Source organism: Phascolarctos cinereus, unplaced genomic scaffold (assembly GCF_003287225.1).
Source record: "Phascolarctos cinereus isolate Bilbo 61053 unplaced genomic scaffold, phaCin_HiC Scaffold_5;HRSCAF=322, whole genome shotgun sequence".
Taxonomy (NCBI): domain Eukaryota; kingdom Metazoa; phylum Chordata; class Mammalia; order Diprotodontia; family Phascolarctidae; genus Phascolarctos; species Phascolarctos cinereus.
This window is the reverse complement of record NW_027555958.1, coordinates 10,022,399-10,042,789: the sequence shown is the minus strand read 5'-3', so window position 1 is coordinate 10,042,789 and position 20,391 is coordinate 10,022,399. Positions and strand designations below refer to the sequence as shown.

Here is a 20,391-nt window from a genome sequence, read left to right as displayed (position 1 = left end):
AAACCTTTACTAAGCTCCTACTATGCGCCAGGCTCTGTGCTAAGTACAGGGGATACAAATATGAAAGAAGTAAGACTGTCACTGCCCTCAAGGACCTTACAATATAATAGAGGAAAATACACAAAAAACTGAAAAGTTAGGAGGGTTGCGGGGGAAATGGGGCAAAGTGCCCAATGAAGGGGCATGGTGAAGTCAGACTTATCCCAAAGTAGTGCAGCCAGAAAAGAAATGAGATGTGCTGAGCTGAGCTCCCTCCTTAAATGGGAAGTTTGGGAGCTCCATCCTTCAGTCAGCGGGGTGGAGGGTAATGAGGAAGCTGATGGGATCTTGCAGGATAATGAGGTTTTCCCAACAGCTTCCTGGGCAAGAGGGAAAAGTCAGCCATGGGGAGAATAGGAATATTGGGATGTTATTGTCAGAGGATTGGCAGATTTTTTTAGCCACGGAAGATCACTTTAGGGTATTGGTCAGATACCCTATGCATGGCTGACACGGAGTAGAGAAATCATTCATGGGATTTGAGAAGTTTGAGGAACCAGGATGTTAAAATGTCCAAGGCCTCAGTAACATGGGCCTTGATGTCTCCTAGAATAGGAGTACGGATTGGGGAGAGGAGGCATACTGGCACAGAATTAACTTGGGACCAGTAAACAATAGCCACTGTGGCCTGGATTGGATGATAAATTGAGATGGCATGAACTTCAGAGCAGTTTGCTGAGTGACCGTGGCAAAAGTTGAACTTGGAAGTTGCAGCCGGGAATAAGGGTATTCTGCCCATCTCCTCAGGATGAAGGAGGATGGACTGAAATGCAGAATTATCTGGGGAGGCCAGATCCCTGTGAGTGCAAACAGATTGAAAGACAGAAAGAAAAAGAGAGTGAGCTCCATGTGGAAATTGTTTCTGTGGCCTTGGCTATTCTGACTTACCTAGATAGAAAACTGGTAGCTTTAAATGAAATTCCATATGTGGAAAAGATTTTAACTTTCTGAGAAATGACAGGGTTTTTTAAGGTAACATTTGGTAAGAATTACAAAAAAGCTGAAGTTTACTCAGAGAAATCAGGCAAATGGAAAGGATTTCTTTGAGTGAAAATTTAAATTAAAATTTTAACTTCAATCTGTTGTAATTAAAACACTCACTGCTCAAAATCTGAGAACTAAATCAGTAAGGAAACTTTATTCCTGTTCACTTTACAAGCTATGGTATGGAAAGGTTCATGCACAAGGAGCTTCTCTAAATTAAGGGAATTCTGGACACATGCTATTTTCCCACCAGTATTTATAGCAGATGGAAAAGAACAGATGTGGAAAGAGTTAGACTTTGATCAGAAGCTGTCTCCAGCTGTTCTTGGGAAGTGTAGCTCAAGTTGAAGGAGAGGGAGCAGATTGGCTACTCTGTCATTGCTTTCAGGCACCAAGGAGTGAGTGGCACTGCCCACTGACACAGAAATGGAGGCTAGTTTCCAGATGGATTCATGCCAGGAGAGGGAAGAGGCAGGGCCTCTCTCTTTATCCACACAGATCTGACAGCACCATAACCAACAGACAGAAAACCTTTGTATGACCTTGCACGAATCAGTTCACCCGTGTCCTCCTCCACAAATGAGAGAGTGGCATGGTGGCCATTGGCTAAATGGGATGTGGAAAATGACCTGGGGGCTGGGCTGGCTGGATTTGATGGACTAGCTGATTTGGCATTCACTCACCAGTCAAGATGGTTATAGCCCCAGTGACTGGCAGTGTGGTTTTTGAGGGTCTAGTCAAGGGGGCTGTTTGAGGCAGGGAAAAGCGGGGAATAATAGGGCATTATGAGCCAACAGTCCTGGCCAGCCTGCCATCTGCTCTGCCACCGCACAGTGCCCTCCCCACTTCCGCCTTCCACTTCATGCTCTAGTTACTGTAATCAAGCAACTATGAAGCAACAACATCATGGATCACTTCAGCGCTCCTGCGACTTCTGAAGCTTACAGTCCCTTCCCTGGCCTCATTACCCTGCGTGTGTTCATCTCCCATGATAGAATGTAAGTTTCTTGAAGGCAGGGACTGCCTGACTTTTATATGTGCTCAATAACCTTTGTTCATGTTTATTGAGACTTTTTGTGGTGGCAAAGAATTGGAAACTAGGGATGCTCACCTTTTGGGGAATGGTTGAACAGATTATGGTATGTGAATGTAATGGGATACTAATGTGCTGCAAGAAATTATAAGGCTATTTCAGAGAAACCTGGGAAGACTATGGAACAACGCAGAGCAAAGTGAGCAGGACCAGTTTACACTATGACAGCTATCTATTTTCCTTTTTTTCCTTCGCTTTTTTATTAATTTATTTTGATTTGTCAATAATCACTGCCATAAGCTTTTGAGTTTTAAATTTTTCACCCTGTCCCTCCCCACCTCGCTCAAGACGATGCGCAATCTGATATAGGCTCTACATATACACTCCTATTAAACATTTTCACATTAGTGATGTAAGAATTAGAACCCATAGGAGGAACCACCAGAAAGAGGAAACAAAATACAACAGCAGAAAAAAAAATAGCAAATCTTCTGCTTTGATCTGCATTCAAACTCCCTAGTTCTTTCTTTGGATGTGGATAGCATTTTCCATTACGAGGCCTTTGGAGATGTCTTAGATCCTTGTATTGCTGAGAAGGGTTAAGTCTATCAATATTAGTCATCGCACAATGTGGAACAGCTTAAACAAAGGAAGTTTGATGGCCTAATGTGAAGAATAAGATGCACATTTTTGAACATTGCCCGAATGGGAATTTATTTTGTTGGATTATGCTTCTTTGATATGAGGGCTTTCCTGATTTCTTTTTCAGCAGGGGGAGAGGTGGGAAAGAAAAACATAAATGCTTGATAATTAAAAAAATTTAACTTTTAAAATGCTTTTTAATACATTCAGATAAAGACAAATACAGCATTTATTAAATGATTACTCTTTGCCAGGCACTATGCTAAGTGTGAGAAAGGAACTTACACTTTCATTTGGGAAGATAAAACATAAAGGGGAGCCGGACAGAAGGGAGTATGGCGAGGTAACCTCTTAAGGGGCGAGGTTGCTGGTGAGCTGGTGCGCTCCAGAGAGTTGAGCAGGAAGTGATGTGAGTATAGTGGGAGCCCTCATGAAATGTTGATTCTTTCCAAAGACTCCCCGATCAGGAAAGCAGGTCCTGGGGCAACACACACACACAGCATTGAAGCATGAAGCACACAGCATGAACTCAACCTCTCAGAATCCTGTTTCCTTCAAAATTCTGCTAGTAACACATTTTTCCCCCAAAAATGATAATTTAAGCTTAATACAAACTTTATACAAAGAAATGTGAAAAACTACTTCCACATGCTAAAAGCAATTATTCTTCACAAATAAGGCCTGCCAGGGTATTTCTGACAATTGCAATTCACAAACATTCTGCTTTTTTTTTTCTCCTGATACCTGTGCTTTGCTCTAATGTGGGCACTCTACCCAGAGACTGTACATATAAGATTGTTTTTAAACAGTGGGAGAACCTAAACATGAAAATGTACAACAAAATGTACCGGAATGATATCATATAATTAATTTTCTCTTATACAGACATCACTTACCTGGCTTTTTGTTCAATACCTGTGTTTTACACAACATAACAAAATGGTAGGGACTACAGCATGAGGAGTGTAAGAGGCAGCAGTGGGCAGCCAGGAGGTGCTCTGTCCTACCGGATGGATAGTATACTGTGTCATGTTTACAGCAAGACAAGGTTCTGTCCTATAAATAATACATGCTTTACTCCAGCATCAAGTCCTTGGCCCGCATCTCTTCTTCGGGTTGTCATTCCACATGAAAGTCATGTCTTACACGAAATATTTCTGGATCCCTTCAGCTGCTAGTGACAAAAGGGGTTTTTGTTTGTCTGTTTTACAGTTTCTGTACCTACATATTTTCATGTGTTTCTATGTATGTGCCATTTCCCCAGCTGGAAGATAAGCTCCCATTGGGACAAGCAGGGTCAGCGGGCAAGGCTTGGATGATCTAGCAAAGGTCATTTCTTTTCAGAAAGACTTTTTTAATGCTAAATGTTTTCCTCTAGGCCTAAAACCCTTCCCATATTCATTAGCTTCTCACAGTTATGGTTTAAAAAAAAAGTAAGAAAGAAACAAAGCATATAAATTTTGTTGAAGGCTAGGTAGAGAAACTTCATTATTGACCATGACAGGAAGAAGGAAGTTGAAGGACAGCCCTGTTGTCAAGTGAACTTTAAACAATTTTCGAGCATACACAGGTAGGGAGTTCCAAAAGTCATTTTAACCTTTCACAACTTTAGAAATAAAAAGGCTACAAACATAAAAAATATCATTTGAAAATTTAATCTCTTTCCGCTTTGGTTTTGTGAATTCTGAATACATTTTAATTTGAAGATGAGGCACCCTGTCATCGCTCACTGCCTGTGTGAGTTTTTGAAAGACGCTGTCTCAGGCTGGTGGACTGGTAGAGGAGGTTCTCTTGCTCGGTCACCTGATCTTTATCCATTACTTTTTCTTGTGAGATCACGTAAAAACTGTTAGAAATGCATTAAAAACTCATTCTTTGGATGATCTTTTTGAAATAATATTTTATTTTCTCCAGTTACATGTAATGGCAATTTTTTTTTAACATTTAAAAATTTTTGGAGTTCCAAATTTTCTCTCCCTCCCTTACCTCCCCCCTCCCTGAGACAATAAGCAATGAGATATAGGTTAAACATGTTCAATCATGCAAAACATATTACCATATTAATCATGTTGTGAAAGAAGACACAAACCTAAAGGAAAAAACCACACAGAAAGTGATAAACAGTCTGCTTTGATCTGCATTCAGACTTTTGAGTGATCTTAAGGCTAGGATCACAAATGCAGTCCTTTCAGTCACTGAGCAGAGGCTAATTAAAGTTTTTATAAAGTTCTGAAAGCAACCAGAGCAATGTATTGCACAAGACAGTTACAGTGAATTTAGTAAGAAACATTAATGTTTCAAAACTTTAAATCATCAAACCTTCAGATTTTGAGGGAAGTCTGTAGCATTTATATTTCTGAATTTATTAAAGCTCAAAATTGGACTGAGACTTTTGGGACACCCCAGAGAGGTTAGTAGGCAGTTAATCTAGATCGACAGCTATCCTTGAAAGTGGGGCATGGATTTGTTAATGTCAGTGACTTTGAGGAAGCAGAACAAAGCAAATATGCACTATGGCTAGCACACCAGGGGAAATGAAGAAGAGGAGGAACAAAGGAGTTTGGAAATGACTGCTCATTTTACATTGAAATGGTGACTGACTTAAAAGAGGAGTCACTCATGCCAGGACAGGAATGATTATAAGCTCTCTTTCTTATTGCTACATCTCCAATGAGTATTTCTCTGATAATTACCATTGCACACTCTACTGGAAGTCTTTGCAATGGTCACAGAATTACAGATTCAGACAAAATTACTGAATTTCAAGTTGGAAAGGTCTTTAATGGTGATCTAGTCCAACCCACATTTGAAAAAGAATCCCTTGACAACTGCTTCATTTTATTCTTTTGCCATTTATTCAATATTAGTATCTTCAATTCAAGGGATCTCACTGTCTCCTAAAACAACTCACCCCAAGTCTGAATCGATTTGGGGAGAAGTTTTCTGTTACATCAAGTAGAAGGTGCCTTTTGGGAATTTCCACTCCCTGCTTCTAGCTCTGCCTTTTAGAGTCAAGCAGAACAAGCGTGGTCCCTCTTCCACTCAATAGTCCTCCAGATGCTTGAAGATGATGATTATGATACCACAGAACTGACACTCATACGGCATGAACCCAAAGCCCTCCACCTTCTACCTTCTTTGGAATAAATTCATCTTAACAATGTCCTTAAAACATGCTGCCCAGAACCAAGTACAATAGTCCAGACACTGTCTGACCAGAACAGAGGGTGGCAAGGCTCTTACCTCCCCATTCCTGGAAACTCTATCTCCCCATTCCTGGAAACTCTACTTCCCTTTATGTAGCCAAAGATGGCACTGTATTTCTTGGTTGTCATATCACACAAATGACTCAGATTGAACTTTCAATATAAAAAATTACTGTTGGACGATGCCCAAATTCAAAGACCATTTTATTGTTCAGTTGTGTCTGACTCTCCACGACCCCATTTGGGGTTTTCTTGGCCAAGACCCTGGAGTGGTTTGCTTTTTCCTTCTCCAGTTTATTTTACAGATGAGGAAACTGAGGCAAACAGGGTTAAGTGACTTGCCCAGAGTCACACAGCTAGTAAATGTCTGAGGATGGATTTGAACTCACGTCTTCCTGATTCCAATAGTTTAGACACTGGGATCTAGATCTTAGATGCTGACTGAGTATGTTACTTATCGCTCCAAACTGTCATCTGCAAATTTGATAATTATACTCTCTATGTCTGTGTCCACCATCAATAACAGCACAGTTTCATGAAGCACACCACTATATGCTTTCTAATTTGACATGCTCATTGACTACTCTTTGGAGCTGACCATTCAATCTGTTTTGGAACATTTTAATTTTACTATTTTCTAGCCCACAAGAATAGCTTTTGACTTGGTCAAATGATTTGTTAAAGCTGAAGTAAACCTTATCTACAGCACTCCTGTGATCTATCAGTTTAGTAACCTGGGGAGGGGCAGAGAAGGAAGCAAATAATATTAGTATAGGTTACTATTAACATATTGCTTTTATGTCACCTTTCTTTTTTCTGAACCTATTCCTTACCTTTCCTTTCCAGAGAAATATTCAATTTAACAAAGAATGAAGAGGGATAAATAGTTAAGCAAAATTAATCAAAACAACTCTGATAGTATATGCTGAAAATATAAAAATTAATATTACCTCTAATTTCTTCTCTATTGATTCCACAATGTAACTGATTTTATGCTGAATTAATTTTATAATTGGGTCTGTACCCACCTGGCTTGACTTGAGCTTAGGAATCCAGCTAAGCTAGCTTAAAGTTAGTTTAAAAGAAATATTAGTATCTCTCTTGCCCTATCTCCTAGGATATTTCATGGATATGTTTGTTTAACCCTATAAAATTACTGTCCCAAAAGATATGTTATCCGTCCTTTCCTGTTTCTATGTAGTTAAAGGAATTAGACAGCAAGTCTGTTAGTTTTGATCTCTTAGCAAAGACTACAAGATACAGATGGGTTCCATAAACAATTAATATTCCTTAACTGTTAGAGGGAAATGATTAGCCTTACCTGAATGCCAGCCCATCTTTCTTAGTATAACCAATCATAATATTCCTGTCCCAACCCTACAACCTATCACTTTGTCTCCAAGCCTACCAAGACCCCTTCTTTGTTATATGTTAATAAAGAGGGTCTCCTCCTTCTCTGGGGTCACTGGCTTTGCTGAGGTTGCCACTGTGACTTGCTTTGTTAACAGTTACACATATTACTGTTAATAAACTGATCTTGTTTAAGAGTCTGTCCCTCAGTCTACCTTTATTAAATTTACTCAAGATAATGCAATGTTACACACTGATATTCATTTCTACAGGTGCAGTATTATATCACTGCCTTCCTGCAACACAATGTTTAGCCATTCCCCAGTCAATGGGCATTTGTTGTTGTTCGGGCACTTCAGTCAGGTCCAACCGTTCATGACCCCATCTGGGGTTTTCTTGGCAAAGACACCGGAGTAGCTTGTCATTTCCTTCTCCAGTGGATCCATTTTGTCAGGCAGTCGGGTTAAGTAACTTGCCCAGGGTCACACAGGAAGTGTGCTGGATTTAAACTCAGGTCCAGTGCTCTATCCACTTAGCTACCAGCTTCCTCTTAAGGGGCATTTACTTTCGCCTACTGTTCTAAATGAAGATGTTAAAAAAGGTTCATTCCAGTATGAATTTTGTGTTGTTAAATAAGGTATCCCTTCTTGCTAAAGCCCTCCCTCCCTTCAAAAAGTTTCACTTAAAGATGAGTTTTCTGATAGATAATAAGTTATGCATGCTGGCTAAAGACATTCCCAAATTCATCACAGTCAAAGGATTTCTCTCCAGTATGAATTCTTTGATGATAAATGAAGCGTGCACTCTCACTAATGGCTTTTTCATATGCCTTGCATGCAAGGGGCTTCTCTCCAGTATGAGTTCTTTGATGTCTAATAAGATTTGCTCTCCGGCTGAAGTTTTTCCCACATTCATTACATCCAAATGTTTTTTCTCCAGTGTGAGTTCTCTGATGTCTAATCAGCTTTCCCTTCTCACTGAATGCTTTCCCACATTCATTACATGTAAATGATTTCACTCCAGTATGAGTTCTCTGATGTCTATTAAGGCATCCCCGCTCTCGGAAAGCTTTTCCACATTCATCACATGTGAAGGGTTTTAGTCCAGTATGAGTTCTTTGATGTCTATTAAGGCATCCTCTCTCCTGGAAAGCTTTTCCACAGTCATTACATTCAAATGGTTTCACTCCAGTATGAGTTCGCTGATGTCTATTAAGGCATCCCCTTTCTTGGAAGGCTTTCCCACATTCATTACATTCAAAGGGTTTTATTCCAGTATGAGTTCTCTGATGGCTAATAAGGGTTTCTAGTTTACTGAAGGTTTTGCCACATTCATTACATTCAAAGGGTTTCACTCCACTATGAATCCTCTGATGTCTCTTAAGGCATCCCTTCTCTCGGAAGGCTTTCCCACATTCATTACATTCAAAGGGTTTCTCTCCAGTATGAGTTCTCTGATGTCTATTAAGACTCCCCATCTGGATGAAGCCTTTCCCACATTCATTACATTCAAAGGGTTTCACTCCAGTGTGATTTCTCTGATGATAAATGAGATGTGTCCTCCGACTAAAGGCTCTTCCACATTCACTGCAGGCAAAGGGTTTCTCTCCAGTATGAGTTCTCTGGTGGCTAATAAGGTTTCCCCTTTGGCTGAAGCCTTTCCCACATACATGACATTCAAAAGGTTTGACTCCAGTATGAGTTCTCTGATGTCGAATAAGATGTCCCCTCTTATTGAAAGTTTTCCAACATTCATTACATTCAAAGGGTTTCATGCCACTATGAGTTTTCTGATGAAAAATAAGGTATGCCTTTTGGCTGAAGTTTCTTCCACATTCGTTACATTCAAAGAGTTTGTCTCTAGTATGAATCCTTTTAAATTTGGTCAGTCTCCCCCGGTGGTTGAAGGCTTTCCCATATTGATTACATCCGTAATGTTTCTCTCCAATACGAATTCTCTGAAGTTCATTAATACTTGACCTTCTGCTACCAGCTTTCTCACATTCATTGTATGCATGTGGCTTTTCTCCAATTTGTTTTCTATGAAATTCGATTAGGTCTGAGGGGTAACTAAAGGGCTTCCTGTATGTGTTGTACTTAGAAAGATTCTTTCCCAAGGAAAAAGCATCACATGTAATTAGGTCTGAAAAATCCCTGAAGTTCTGTCCAAGTGTCTTATATTTAGAAAGACTTTTTTCCATACTGCCTCTCCATAGTGCAAGAAAGAGTGACTCCAGACTAAAACTTCTCCCAACAGAAGTTGTTCTGGGAATGACTATCACTTGTTGGGAATTTCCATTCTGGTTGCCCATCTGGTTTTCTGTGTCATATCCCCCCAGTTGTCTCATTTTGGGATGCCAGGAACTGTCATTTGGCAGACTTTTCTTTGCTGATGGTCCCATGCAAATGCCCTGAATTACATTTGAGTCCTTGGTTTCAAACGTGGTCTGCCAACTATGAGAATCTGAAAGAAATGAAAAAAAGAAAAAAAGGTCATTCATTACTTTTGGCTGGATTGAAAAGAACCTTCATTATATCTTAAACTTCTAGTTAAGAGCAAGACGTTAATTTGAGCCACGTAGAACAAGTATTATCTAAAGGAAACTGAAGTCAAAGACAATTATAAAAAATGCTAACTTTTCATTTTATTTATATAATTTCCCTCATATTAAAAATGCACCATCAAAGCCCAGACTTTATAAAGTATTGTGGCATACATGAATGCTATATATGGTCATAGACTTTTTCTGCATCTATTGATATAATCATGGAATTAGAGGCACTGTTGTTTTTAATACGATTAATTACATTGTTTCTAATTTTGAGCCATTCTTATATTCCTGGTATAAATCCAACTTGGTTATAGTGACTAATTTTTTGCCTATGTTGCTGTAGCATTTTTGCTAGGATTTACTCCAACATTTTGCATCAATATTCGTTAGTAATTCATCAGGACTAAAGCATGGGTATGATTCTCTACAATGCTATTTGGCATGGTTCTACAAAAGCTACAGTTAAGACAAGATAAAGAAATTAAAAATATAAACACTGACAAAGAAATTATAAATACTCCTACTTACTGATTAAATGATGGTTTCTTTAAAAAAAAATCCCAGAAAATCAGCAATGAAACTCATCAAGCCAATTAGAAAAATTTTAATTTACAGGATATAAAATAAAGCCACAAAACCAACAACATCAAATATAAAATACAGGAAGAAAAAATAGAAGAGGAAGTCCCTATCAAAATAAATACAAAAGGAATAAAATATTTGGTAGTCAATCTCCCAAGGTATGTGCGTTGTTCAAGGTTGAGATGGGCCCAAATAATAAAAACTGGCAATCAATTATGTTAATTTATATATTTAGTGTTATGCCAAGAAAACCAAGAGCATTCCTTATGGAGCCAGACAAAATAAGAATTCATTTGGAGAAATAAATATTGAAATTCTTATAGGAAATAATGGGGGGGAGGGGTAGAAATGTAGGAATATATATAAACCCATTCTGTCTTTGCCCTCCCTGGACTATATGTCTATCAGTGAGACTCCTGGCTCAACATGTTAGTCTCTTTCTGAATTAATGCAGGGACCCTGGCGTGCCCTTGGTGTAACTGTGGACTGAACCAAACACAATGTGGAATTATGCTCAGAAAGCAATGAAGGTGCCCATACCTCTCGACCCAGAATCACTGCGAGGCCCACACTACAAGCAAGCCACAGACAGGGGGAAAGGATGCACAAACACCAGAATATTAATGACAGTGCAAACAAAGAAAATGGGCAGAGGGAGTAGTAGTCTCCAGATTCCAGAGGGCCACAGGGTGGGCAGAGCTCAGCCACTCAGCACAAATTCTCAATCCAGTCACTGAGGCTAGAGGTATAAGTCAAAAGAAGAAAGTACCTAAAATAATAAAGAAATACCTTGGATTACCCAGAACAGGGATTCTTAAACTTTCTCCACTCGCGACCCCTTTGGCGTTTCTTAAACTGTGGGTTGCAACCCCACAGTTGAAGAAGCACTGAAATTCTAGAAGAGAATAACTCTACAAGTTCAAATACAGCTTTAAAGAAAAGAATGACCTGGCCAAAAGGACTAGAAGAGAACCTGGAAGAAATTAAATAAGAGGTAAATCACGAAAGAAAAAAATCGGACAGAGAATAAAACATTTAGAAGGTCAAAAACCCTACTGAAGGAGCTGTTGGTGAATGGAAAAGAACATTAAAAACTCAATAACTCTATAAGATAACATGAAAAGTAAGAACAAAGTCAAAAGACTGAAAAAACAGAAATAAATGTAAGGCAACTACTATTAAACACAAGGAACCTAGAAAACAGATTGAAGGGGGAAAATTTAAGACTTGATTCTGTAAAACCGTGGCACCATATTTCACTGAATCACAAAAGTAGACTATCCAGATACATTAGAACCAGTGGACAAAGTTAAAGAGAAAGCACCTGCCAGTCATCTCCTGGAAGGAAAAAACCACCACCACAACAAATCAGGACAACAGAGAATTCCTCAAAAAAAAAAAAGTACGTCAGCCAAAATCCGTAATATCCATATCAAAAAACAAACACAAAAATCCCAAGCATCCAGAAAGAGTTCAGATACCAAAGAACCACAGTCAGGACCACGCTGGACTACGCTACAACTAGTACAAAAGAGAGATGATCTTGGTACACGCTATTCCAAAAGGCAAAAAGATTAAGACTTATATCAAAGAATGGCTTACCCTGTAAAACTGAGGACTCTACGCCACACAAAATGGATACTTGAGTCCGAGAGACCAATCAGGAAGCTCTCGCGAGTCTAGGCTTGGGTGGTGGCCATGTGAATGGAATGAACAGATAAGGCGGGAGACAAGGGGAGACTGGAGAGACAAGGGAGAAACAATGAAAAGACACAGCAAGGTGTGGGCTCTGGCAGTGCCAGATCTCAAGCTACACTCAAAGCTGCACTCCTCAACAGACTGATGCTGGTGAAGATAACTAAACAAGCAGGGAAGTTCATCAGTGGAACAGCTCAGGAACAGAAGATGCAAAGGGAACTGAACATAGCAGGAACCCACGGTCAGCAAGTTCAGGTGGTACATAAGCAGTATTCAAGGAACTGCTGGAAAACCAGAAATCGGGTGTAGACCGACATGTCGCACTGCGGGCAGCCCCGCATTCCTGAGGGATGCGCAGCGCAGAGAAAAAAGGCCATGAAACGAACACGCTGGCTGACGGGGGACAAGACACGCAGCACGGACAGGGAAAGAGGTCTTGACCAAACAAGGGACAGCCGGAGAAGATCACAGGAGACAACACTGACAATTCTGACTCCGGAGACGGAAAAGGTTTCACTCACTCACCATGACAAAGGCCTCCTCCCTTGGGCCACCACGGGGCTTCCCCTCTCTCCAACAGGGAGATCACATCCACTTTAGAAACAGGAAGCCCTACGGAGAGGCACAGAAGTGATAAAGTGCTAGGAACAGAAAACATGCCAAGAAGTAAGTTCTATTTATGGTAAAGCTAAGAAACCACCTTTGGAGCATATTCTAGGTCGTATTCCAGGGAGCACAGGTCACCGTTCCGGGCCGAGGATCTCCATTTGTTCGGTCACTTCCATACACAGAGAACAGTGGGCAGGTTCTCCGTCAGGGATTTTTAACCTGGTTGGGTTTTTTTGTTGTTGTGCTGTTGTTTTTAACATTGTGATAACTGCACATCAGTAGACTTGGTTTCCTTTGTGATGCTGAGTGTTTTACTTTATGCATTTAAAAACACTACTCTAGACCAGTGGCGTCAACCTCAGAAAGAGGGGCCACCAAAGCACACACGAGGATCTCTGAGGATTACATAGACTTGGAAAGCAACATGGTTATACTTTCTCTTTTTATTAATATATTGACACATAACAATCAGATAGGAACTGCATTTAAATCTGGTTCATGCCATACTTTGTAGTGTTGGAGACCACGCGTTTGACATCTCTGGCCTAGAGGACCTCTCCCAGCTCAATTCTCTTCTCACATGGCACCCTCTCCTCATCAGAAGCCTTCCCCCTGTGAACCACTACTCTCCTTCCCTCTCCTTCCCACTTTCCGCTCCCTGGTTTCCAGCTCTCCTTCATGTGCTAAGCTCTTTGAGAGCACAGACCACCACATTCTCTTGTATTTGTATCTGCAGCACTTTGAATGTAGTAGGCACTTAACAAATGCTGTCCACAGAGAATCCCTCTTCCACCGCTATGGGGAACACCTCTGGTGAGCTTACATGGAAATTACAAATCTTCAATGACCGGAGGCTTCCAATGGAAACAAAGGCCCAACACTCTGTTTGTGGTGCTGAAAAGAATGGAATTTAACAGTGTCCAGATAATTAAGCACGAATATGACACTGTGGGCAATGGTGAGGGCACACAGGCTGCATCATATTAAACATGAGGAGCTCCAAAAAAGACATTTCACCAAGGAAGTATGACACGGAGAGAAGATGGACTAGTCACGGGGGTGTGCACAGAATGGCTCCTCTCACTCCCCGAGGATGCAAGGAGAAAGCAGTGAAAGCCTCCGGCCTGGCCCAAAGATGCCCAGGCCTGGCCAATGGGAAGACACAGATGATATTCACAGCAGATAGTCAGGAGTATAAGAATTTTAATCTGCATCATTAGAAGGTATTTTGAAACTGAGGAGATCACCAATCTTTTGAGGATTTGAACATGTGGCTGGGAAAGGAGCATCTCATTTTACCCACTCTGAAAAGTTAAGACCCTTTCATGGACTTCACCCGAGATACAGGTCTCTTAAGATTCTAATATGGGCCAAGAACAGTGCTAGGCATTGGGGACAAAAAGACAAAAATGAAATAATTATTGCCTAAAAGGAGCACACACTTTATCAAGGGAAATTGGCACGTGCACATCTCAGTAGGAATAAAATATAGAGAGAATACCAGGAGATCCTGGGCAGGCAGTCACTAGCGATTGAGTAATACAGTGAGAGGAGGCGGTAGTGTTAATATCCTGTGAGAAGAACAGCAGTGCGCCACGTTGGCTGGGCCTCAGAGCAGCAGGCGCTTTCAGGCTAGGGCAACAGTGTGTTCACAGCTGTGATCTGTGATCCTCCCTGAGCTATGGGTGTATTTTTAGGATTCATCTAGCATTAGGTATTTCCTGTGAGAACTGTATAGAGGATGTGAGGAGATACACAGTTACCCTAAGACATGGCATCTGCTTGACTCACGGGATATCAGGTCTAAAAAGAACAAAATCCACGCAGCACAGAACTCCCTGGTGCCCCAATGATTCCAGGGAGAAAAGGAGGGAAGACTTCCTGGAGAAAGCGGTCTCCTAATGTCCCTGGGATGCTAAGAAGGACCTTAGACTGAAGGACTCAGGGATTAGGGAGGCTCCAGATTCAGGGCTGGCATAGGAAAGTCTTGGCATCTCCATTGGTACAAAGCAAAGACCTTCCACTTGGGAACAAAGAACAGAAATTCTCTTGGCCATAAAGGGTCTGAGTCTATCCTCATGTGATACATAGTGTTGAATATCCTTGCACAATAGGCCAAAACACAGCTAAGTATCTGCAGCAAGGGAGCCTGCAAAGACTCCCCAGGGGCCTGACCCTGAGTCCCTGGGGACCAATGGGGTGCTTACCAAGGGAAATGAGGTTCTCATAGTTCTCCAACATCACGAACCTGTACAGGGCCCTCTGGGCAGGATCCAGGCGTCTCCACTCCTCCTGGGTAAAGTCCACAGCCACATCCCTGAATGTCACCAACTCCTAAATCAAACACATTCCTGTGTAAGCAGGGACCACTCCTCCAAATGTCTCCTGGTACCCTGGTTCCCGTGTGCCTCACTCTGTCCCAGACTCGGTGATCCCAGCAGTTTTCCTTCATTGCTCAAGTTTATCCTGAAAACTTCCTTCCCATAAATGACCCATGAGAAAATCATGCACTTTGCCCCTGAATCCCCAAAGCACAGCTGAGAACGAGCATTTGTGGAAAAGTCAGATCATTCCCTCCGAGATGGTCCCTCTGACCACCCTGGGTAGCTTCTGCCTCACTTCCTCCATACTAGCTTCTCTGTGGTTTCTACAGATGGCTCCTAATTCTGCCCTCGGGGGCCATGCTGTCCTCAGGACAGCCTTCAAAGACTCTAGCACAGTTCTCATTCCACCCTAAATTTCTCTTCTCTAACCTCAACATCCCCGGCTCCTTCAGTGCATGCTCCCTCTTCCCACTATTAATTGAGAGTTACCCAAATGCCAGCATATTAATAAGACGAGGGAAAGAAATGAAAGGCACCACGGCAAAGAGGGGACAAAACTGTCCTCAAATGCTGACAACACGATGATTCACCTAGGAAGTCCTAGGGAATCGGCCGAAGAAACTAACTGAGCCAGTTAATAGCTTTGGCAATGCTGCAGGCTACAAAACTAACCCATAAAAACCAACAGCATTTCCATATGATGACATCAGATCTAGTGAAGGGACAGCAGAAAGGGAAATCCCATTCAAAACAACTTCAAAATGCATAAAATATCTGGATTTCAAACTATCAAAACACAGTGAACCGATGCCAAAGTATCCCTAAAAATAAAGAATGGGGGCCATGGCAGTGCAAGCCTGTAATCCCTGTGTGAGCAGGGCCCCTGCCCTGGGGGAGGTGGGAAGACCCAGTCCCTAAAAAGGAAGGAAAGAAGGATTTTAAATAGCTGTAGAAATATGCAGCATTACATGTATAACCTATATCAGATTGCTTGCTGTCTTGGAGACTGGAGAAGAACAAATTTAGAACTCAAAATCTTATAAAAAATGAATGTTGAAAACTATCTTTACACATAATTGGAAAAGATAAAATGCTATTTACAAAAGAAAAAAAGTCATATGCAGTGTTTATGTCTGGCCTGCGACTGTACAATAAAAATGACAATACTACCTAAGTCAATAATTTCTACTTTATTGACATAGCAATCAAACTGTCAAAGGGATACTCTATAGAACCTGATAAAATAACAAAAACTCATTGGGAGAAATAAAAAAATATGGACTCTCAAAGGAAACAATGCAGAAATAAGATAGGAATGAAGGAGAACAACCTTCCTAGAACTGAAACTACATTCTAAAGCAACAACCAGCAAGAGCATTTGTACTGATTTTTTAAAAATTCCATTAAAGAATTAATGGAACTCAATAACCTAGTGTATGACAAACTGAAAAATAAATTACTTAGGACAGAATTCTCTATTTGACAACTGCTGGGAAAACTGGAAAGTAATCTGGGAGAAATTAGGCTTAGACCAACATCTTAAAGATATTGGACAATAAAATCAAAATGGATATGCAACCCAAGTATTGAAAAAGAAAAAGGGAAACAGACCATATACTTCTTAGAGCTATGGGCAGGATGTGAATTCTTAACCAGATAAAGGACAGAAGCAGTTAAAAAAGATAAAAGTGCTATGAGGTTGAAAAGCTTTTGCACCAAAAAATTAATGCATCCAGGATAATGAATTCTCAGATAAAAGTTTGGTGTCCAAGATACGCAGACAACTAGCAGAAACAGGGAGATGGAAAAGGGAGTCAGAACAAGATAAAATTTTAATACAATCAACGACCACATAAAAGAATGCTCCAAATGACTAATAATAAGAAAAGTGCAAATCAAAACAGCCAAGGCATCACATCCAGAAAACCAGCAAAGACGACAAAAGACAGGAATGGATGGTCTGTGTTGGAGGTGACTGGAAATTCAGTCTGGAGAATGCATCCTCGGCGCTCCTGTGAATGAGCGCAACCATTCTGGAAAGTAACTTGAGATCATGCAAGGACGGTGGTTAAATGTCCGTGCCCTTTGTTCCAAAGATCTATTGCTAGGGATAGTCCCCAAGGAGATGAATGACAAAAAGAAAGGCCGCAGAGACCTCAAAATATTCCTAGGAGCACCTTTTGTTTTAGCAAAGGACTGGAGATAAAGTAGATGCCCATCTAGTGGAGAACGACAGGATAACTGAAATACTTGAATGTCATGAAACATCACAGCACAATATGAAAAGACAACCAGGAGTCCAAAGAAGCACAGAAAGACTTCCATGAACTGATGCAGAGTGAGGTAGGGAGAGCCAGGAAATGACAACAACTACGCACATGGAAAAGAATGAAAACTACAAAACAACCGTGGAAAATGAAGGTGGCAAACTCAAAAGGAACGTGGAATGTTGCAAAGAATGTCAGAAGTTTTCAAAGTATTCATTGTCTTTGATCATTTTTTTTCTCCTCTTTATCTTTGTTTATTCTTTTAAAAAAATTCTTTGTTATACAACATGGCTCTGTGGGGGTGGGCAGAAGGAAAGGATACAGAGGAAATCTAAACTATGTAAAAACAAAAAATGCAGATAAAAATTTTTCTAAAACCAGTTGGAAGGGAAATTTAAGATCATCGAGTCCAACTTCTCAAGCCATAGTCACATGCTGAACTTTCACCATTAATTAACTTGTTATAACAACCACAAAAAAAAATCTCCTTATCCAACTCTGCATTCATCTGAAAATCTGCCTATTGATATTATGAAGACATTCCAACTCTAAGCAACTACAAACTTTATACTGTCACTGAGAACAGCCAGAGCCCTCCCTGGAGAATGATAGTCAGGATATAGATGGAAGGGGATCAATTTGAACTAATGAAAAGAAGGGAAAAGAACCTATTCATACACTAAGGAATGCTATGGTATGAAATGATGGGGAGACAGCAAACCTGAACTCACCTGAACCTGGGCAGAGCAGAATCCAGAAGTCTTTCCCTCCTCCTCCTCCTTCTCCTCTATACTGTTGTCTTGAGGAAGACCAGCTGACGGAGGAGAAAGCAGTCCTGGGGGAGGCAGATGACCCTGCCTGTGACTCCTCAGGGTCACTCTAGAGGGCCTCCCCCCTAAGCCCCACACTCAATGTGACCCCGCCTCCCACAGCTTTCCAAGCTGCCAACCACACCACTGAAAGTTCATTCTACCCTCCTCAGTGACCTCAATCCTCCTTCCTGTCCTTTCACTCCACACTGGCAAAGGGGAGGAGCTTAATGATTGATAGAACAGAACCAGTTCAATGGGCCAGAAGTTCTGGTGATAGAGCCAGCTAATGGCATCTACTGGGTGGTTCAGAGGAGAGGAAGAGACATAAAGGCTGGGGTTGGGTACTGTATTTATTCCTTCCCTCCTACAACAATTGCTCAGAAATCGCTCTGAGGTATCTGTCTCTCTGTCTCCCGTACAGGGCAGGATTCCAGCCTCCCACCAACACCGCCATCATTCTCACCTCTGTCCTCAAACATGAGAGACAAGCCCTCCATGGTCAGCTCCTTCCTTGCTGTTTTTTTCTCTGCGCTGACTTCACTGCAGTCGTCTCTGCCCAGCCAGGTTGGAATCGTTGCACCAGCAATGCCAGGTGCTGGGGCTGCCCTCAAGCTTTGGGGGAAGGACTCAGGGCCGGTGTCTTCTCCTGCATTGTGGTCTTTTTCTTGGAATGTCCCTCTACCACCTCCCAGTAAAGCTGGAGCCTGGGGGCCTAAAGGCAAAATCCCTTTAATTGGAACCTTCACCCTGGGGTTCAGATCCCCACCTCTGGCTGAACACTGTACCTCTGAGGCTAGTCCCTTGAGGACCATCGGGAGGTACTAATGCTAGAGAAATGATGGAGGCAGAAGGAGGAGCTGGGAATCCAATCTCAAGAACCAAGGACTCATCCTGGACATGAACTTCACAAACTCTTCAAGAAAGCAAACACCAAGAAGACAGAGCATTTGGGGGCCAACAGCAAAGTGGGAAGAGTCTCCCAAGTGTTAGGATTTTACAGATCAACACACCCTCCTGGCAGCTAAGCAACCCTTTACACCTTCCTAATTGACTCATTATTATCCCAATCTCCATAGGATCTTCCAAACCTTCTCATCTCTCCTCAGCCTTTCCATGGCCTCCCCTCCCCCAACCCTCCTATCTGAGAACCTTGATTTATATTTTACTCATAAAACCGAGGCCCTTTGCTGTGAACTCCCTGCTCTCCTCTCCTTGCCACCTCACATCACCCAGATGCCTCCTAACACCATCTGCTCCTTCAGCGCTGTCTCACCTCTTTCTCCTTGTCAAGGCCAACCCCTCTACATGCCCAAGCAACCAGATTGCTTTTCATCCCTTCTTTTCCAGCAGATTGCCCCCTCTGTCATTCCCATTCTCACTTGTCTTCAACCCTTCCCCATCTGCTGGCTGCTTCTCTGCTGCCTACAAACATGCTCTTGTCTCCCCCATCTTCAAAGACCCTTACTTGATCCATCAGTTGCTGCTGTCACCCCTATCTCTCCTGCCTAAACTCTGAGAAGGCCACCTACAATAGGTACTTTTTTCCCCTCAACTCTCCGACCTCATCATTCCACAGAAACTCCTCTCTCCGAGTTACTGTGATCTCTTAATGGCAAGGTCTGGTGGCCTTTTCTCAGTCCTCTTCCTTCTTGACCTTTCTGCAGCCTCTGACCCTATCCATCTCCTCTTCTCCTCGATCCTCTCTCCTCGTTCTGTCCCTACCTCTCTGACCACTCCTCTGTCTCCTTTCCTGGATCTTCACTCAGGTCCCAGCTGCTGACTGTGGATATCTCGTAAGGCTCTGTCCTGGGGCCTCTCTTCCCCCCTCCCCCATTTCCACATGAATTGTTCAGATCTATTCGATAGCCTCAACCTCTCTCTGGACCTCCAAGTCACACATCTGCAAGAGCCCACTGGACATCAGACTTGTATGCCCAGGAGACATCCGAACCTCAACATATACAAATCTGGACTCGTTCTCTTTCCCTCCAAACTCTCCTCTCTTCCCTATTGCTGTAGAGGACAACACCATCCTCTAGTCACTCAGGCTGAAAACCTAGGTATCATCCTGGACTCTTCATTCCTTTCCCAAGACATATCCCAGGCCTGTCAAAAACCTTGCCCTTTCCTGCTCTGACACTGACCCTCACAGGGGGTTGCTAGAGCCAGATAGGAAGTCCCACTGCTATATTTTCAGCGTGAGCATTTTCACCTCAGAAATCAGCAAAGGCTACAAATCAGGGCTTGATTTATGGCTTTACTGACTGCCTAGACCTAGATTTAAGGAAGTGATG

The 20,391-nt window shown here is 41.9% G+C and overlaps 1 protein-coding gene across 1 annotated transcript; it reads right to left on the bottom strand.

Moving 5' to 3' along the window:
• Window positions 1-4,370: 4,370 nt before the first annotated feature.
• On the bottom strand, window positions 4,371-19,135 carry LOC110198115 (uncharacterized). The gene is made up of 5 exons (XM_078154616.1): window positions 18,561-19,135; window positions 18,017-18,120; window positions 14,902-15,028; window positions 12,611-12,697; window positions 4,371-9,717 (listed from the first exon to the last, which is right to left on the bottom strand). The coding sequence occupies exons 1-5, from the start codon at window positions 18,907-18,909 to the stop codon at window positions 7,967-7,969; spliced, it is 2,418 nt and encodes an 805-aa protein (XP_078010742.1). The 5' UTR covers window positions 18,910-19,135; the 3' UTR covers window positions 4,371-7,966.
• Window positions 19,136-20,391: the final 1,256 nt, after the last annotated feature.

Bases quoted from the DNA above. Each gene is read 5' to 3' on its own strand.
- LOC110198115 (XM_078154616.1), bottom strand. From the start codon at position 18,909: ATGGTCCTCAAGGGACTAGCCTCAGAGGTACAGTGTTCAGCCAGAGGT. The intron at 18,121-18,560 runs GTGAGAATGATG...TGCCTCCCCCAG, and splicing joins TCTCATGTTTGAGGACAGAG to GACTGCTTTCTCCTCCGTCA. The intron at 9,718-12,610 runs GTGAGTGAGTGA...CATTTCTTTCAG, and splicing joins GGGAGGAGGCCTTTGTCATG to ATTCTCATAGTTGGCAGACC.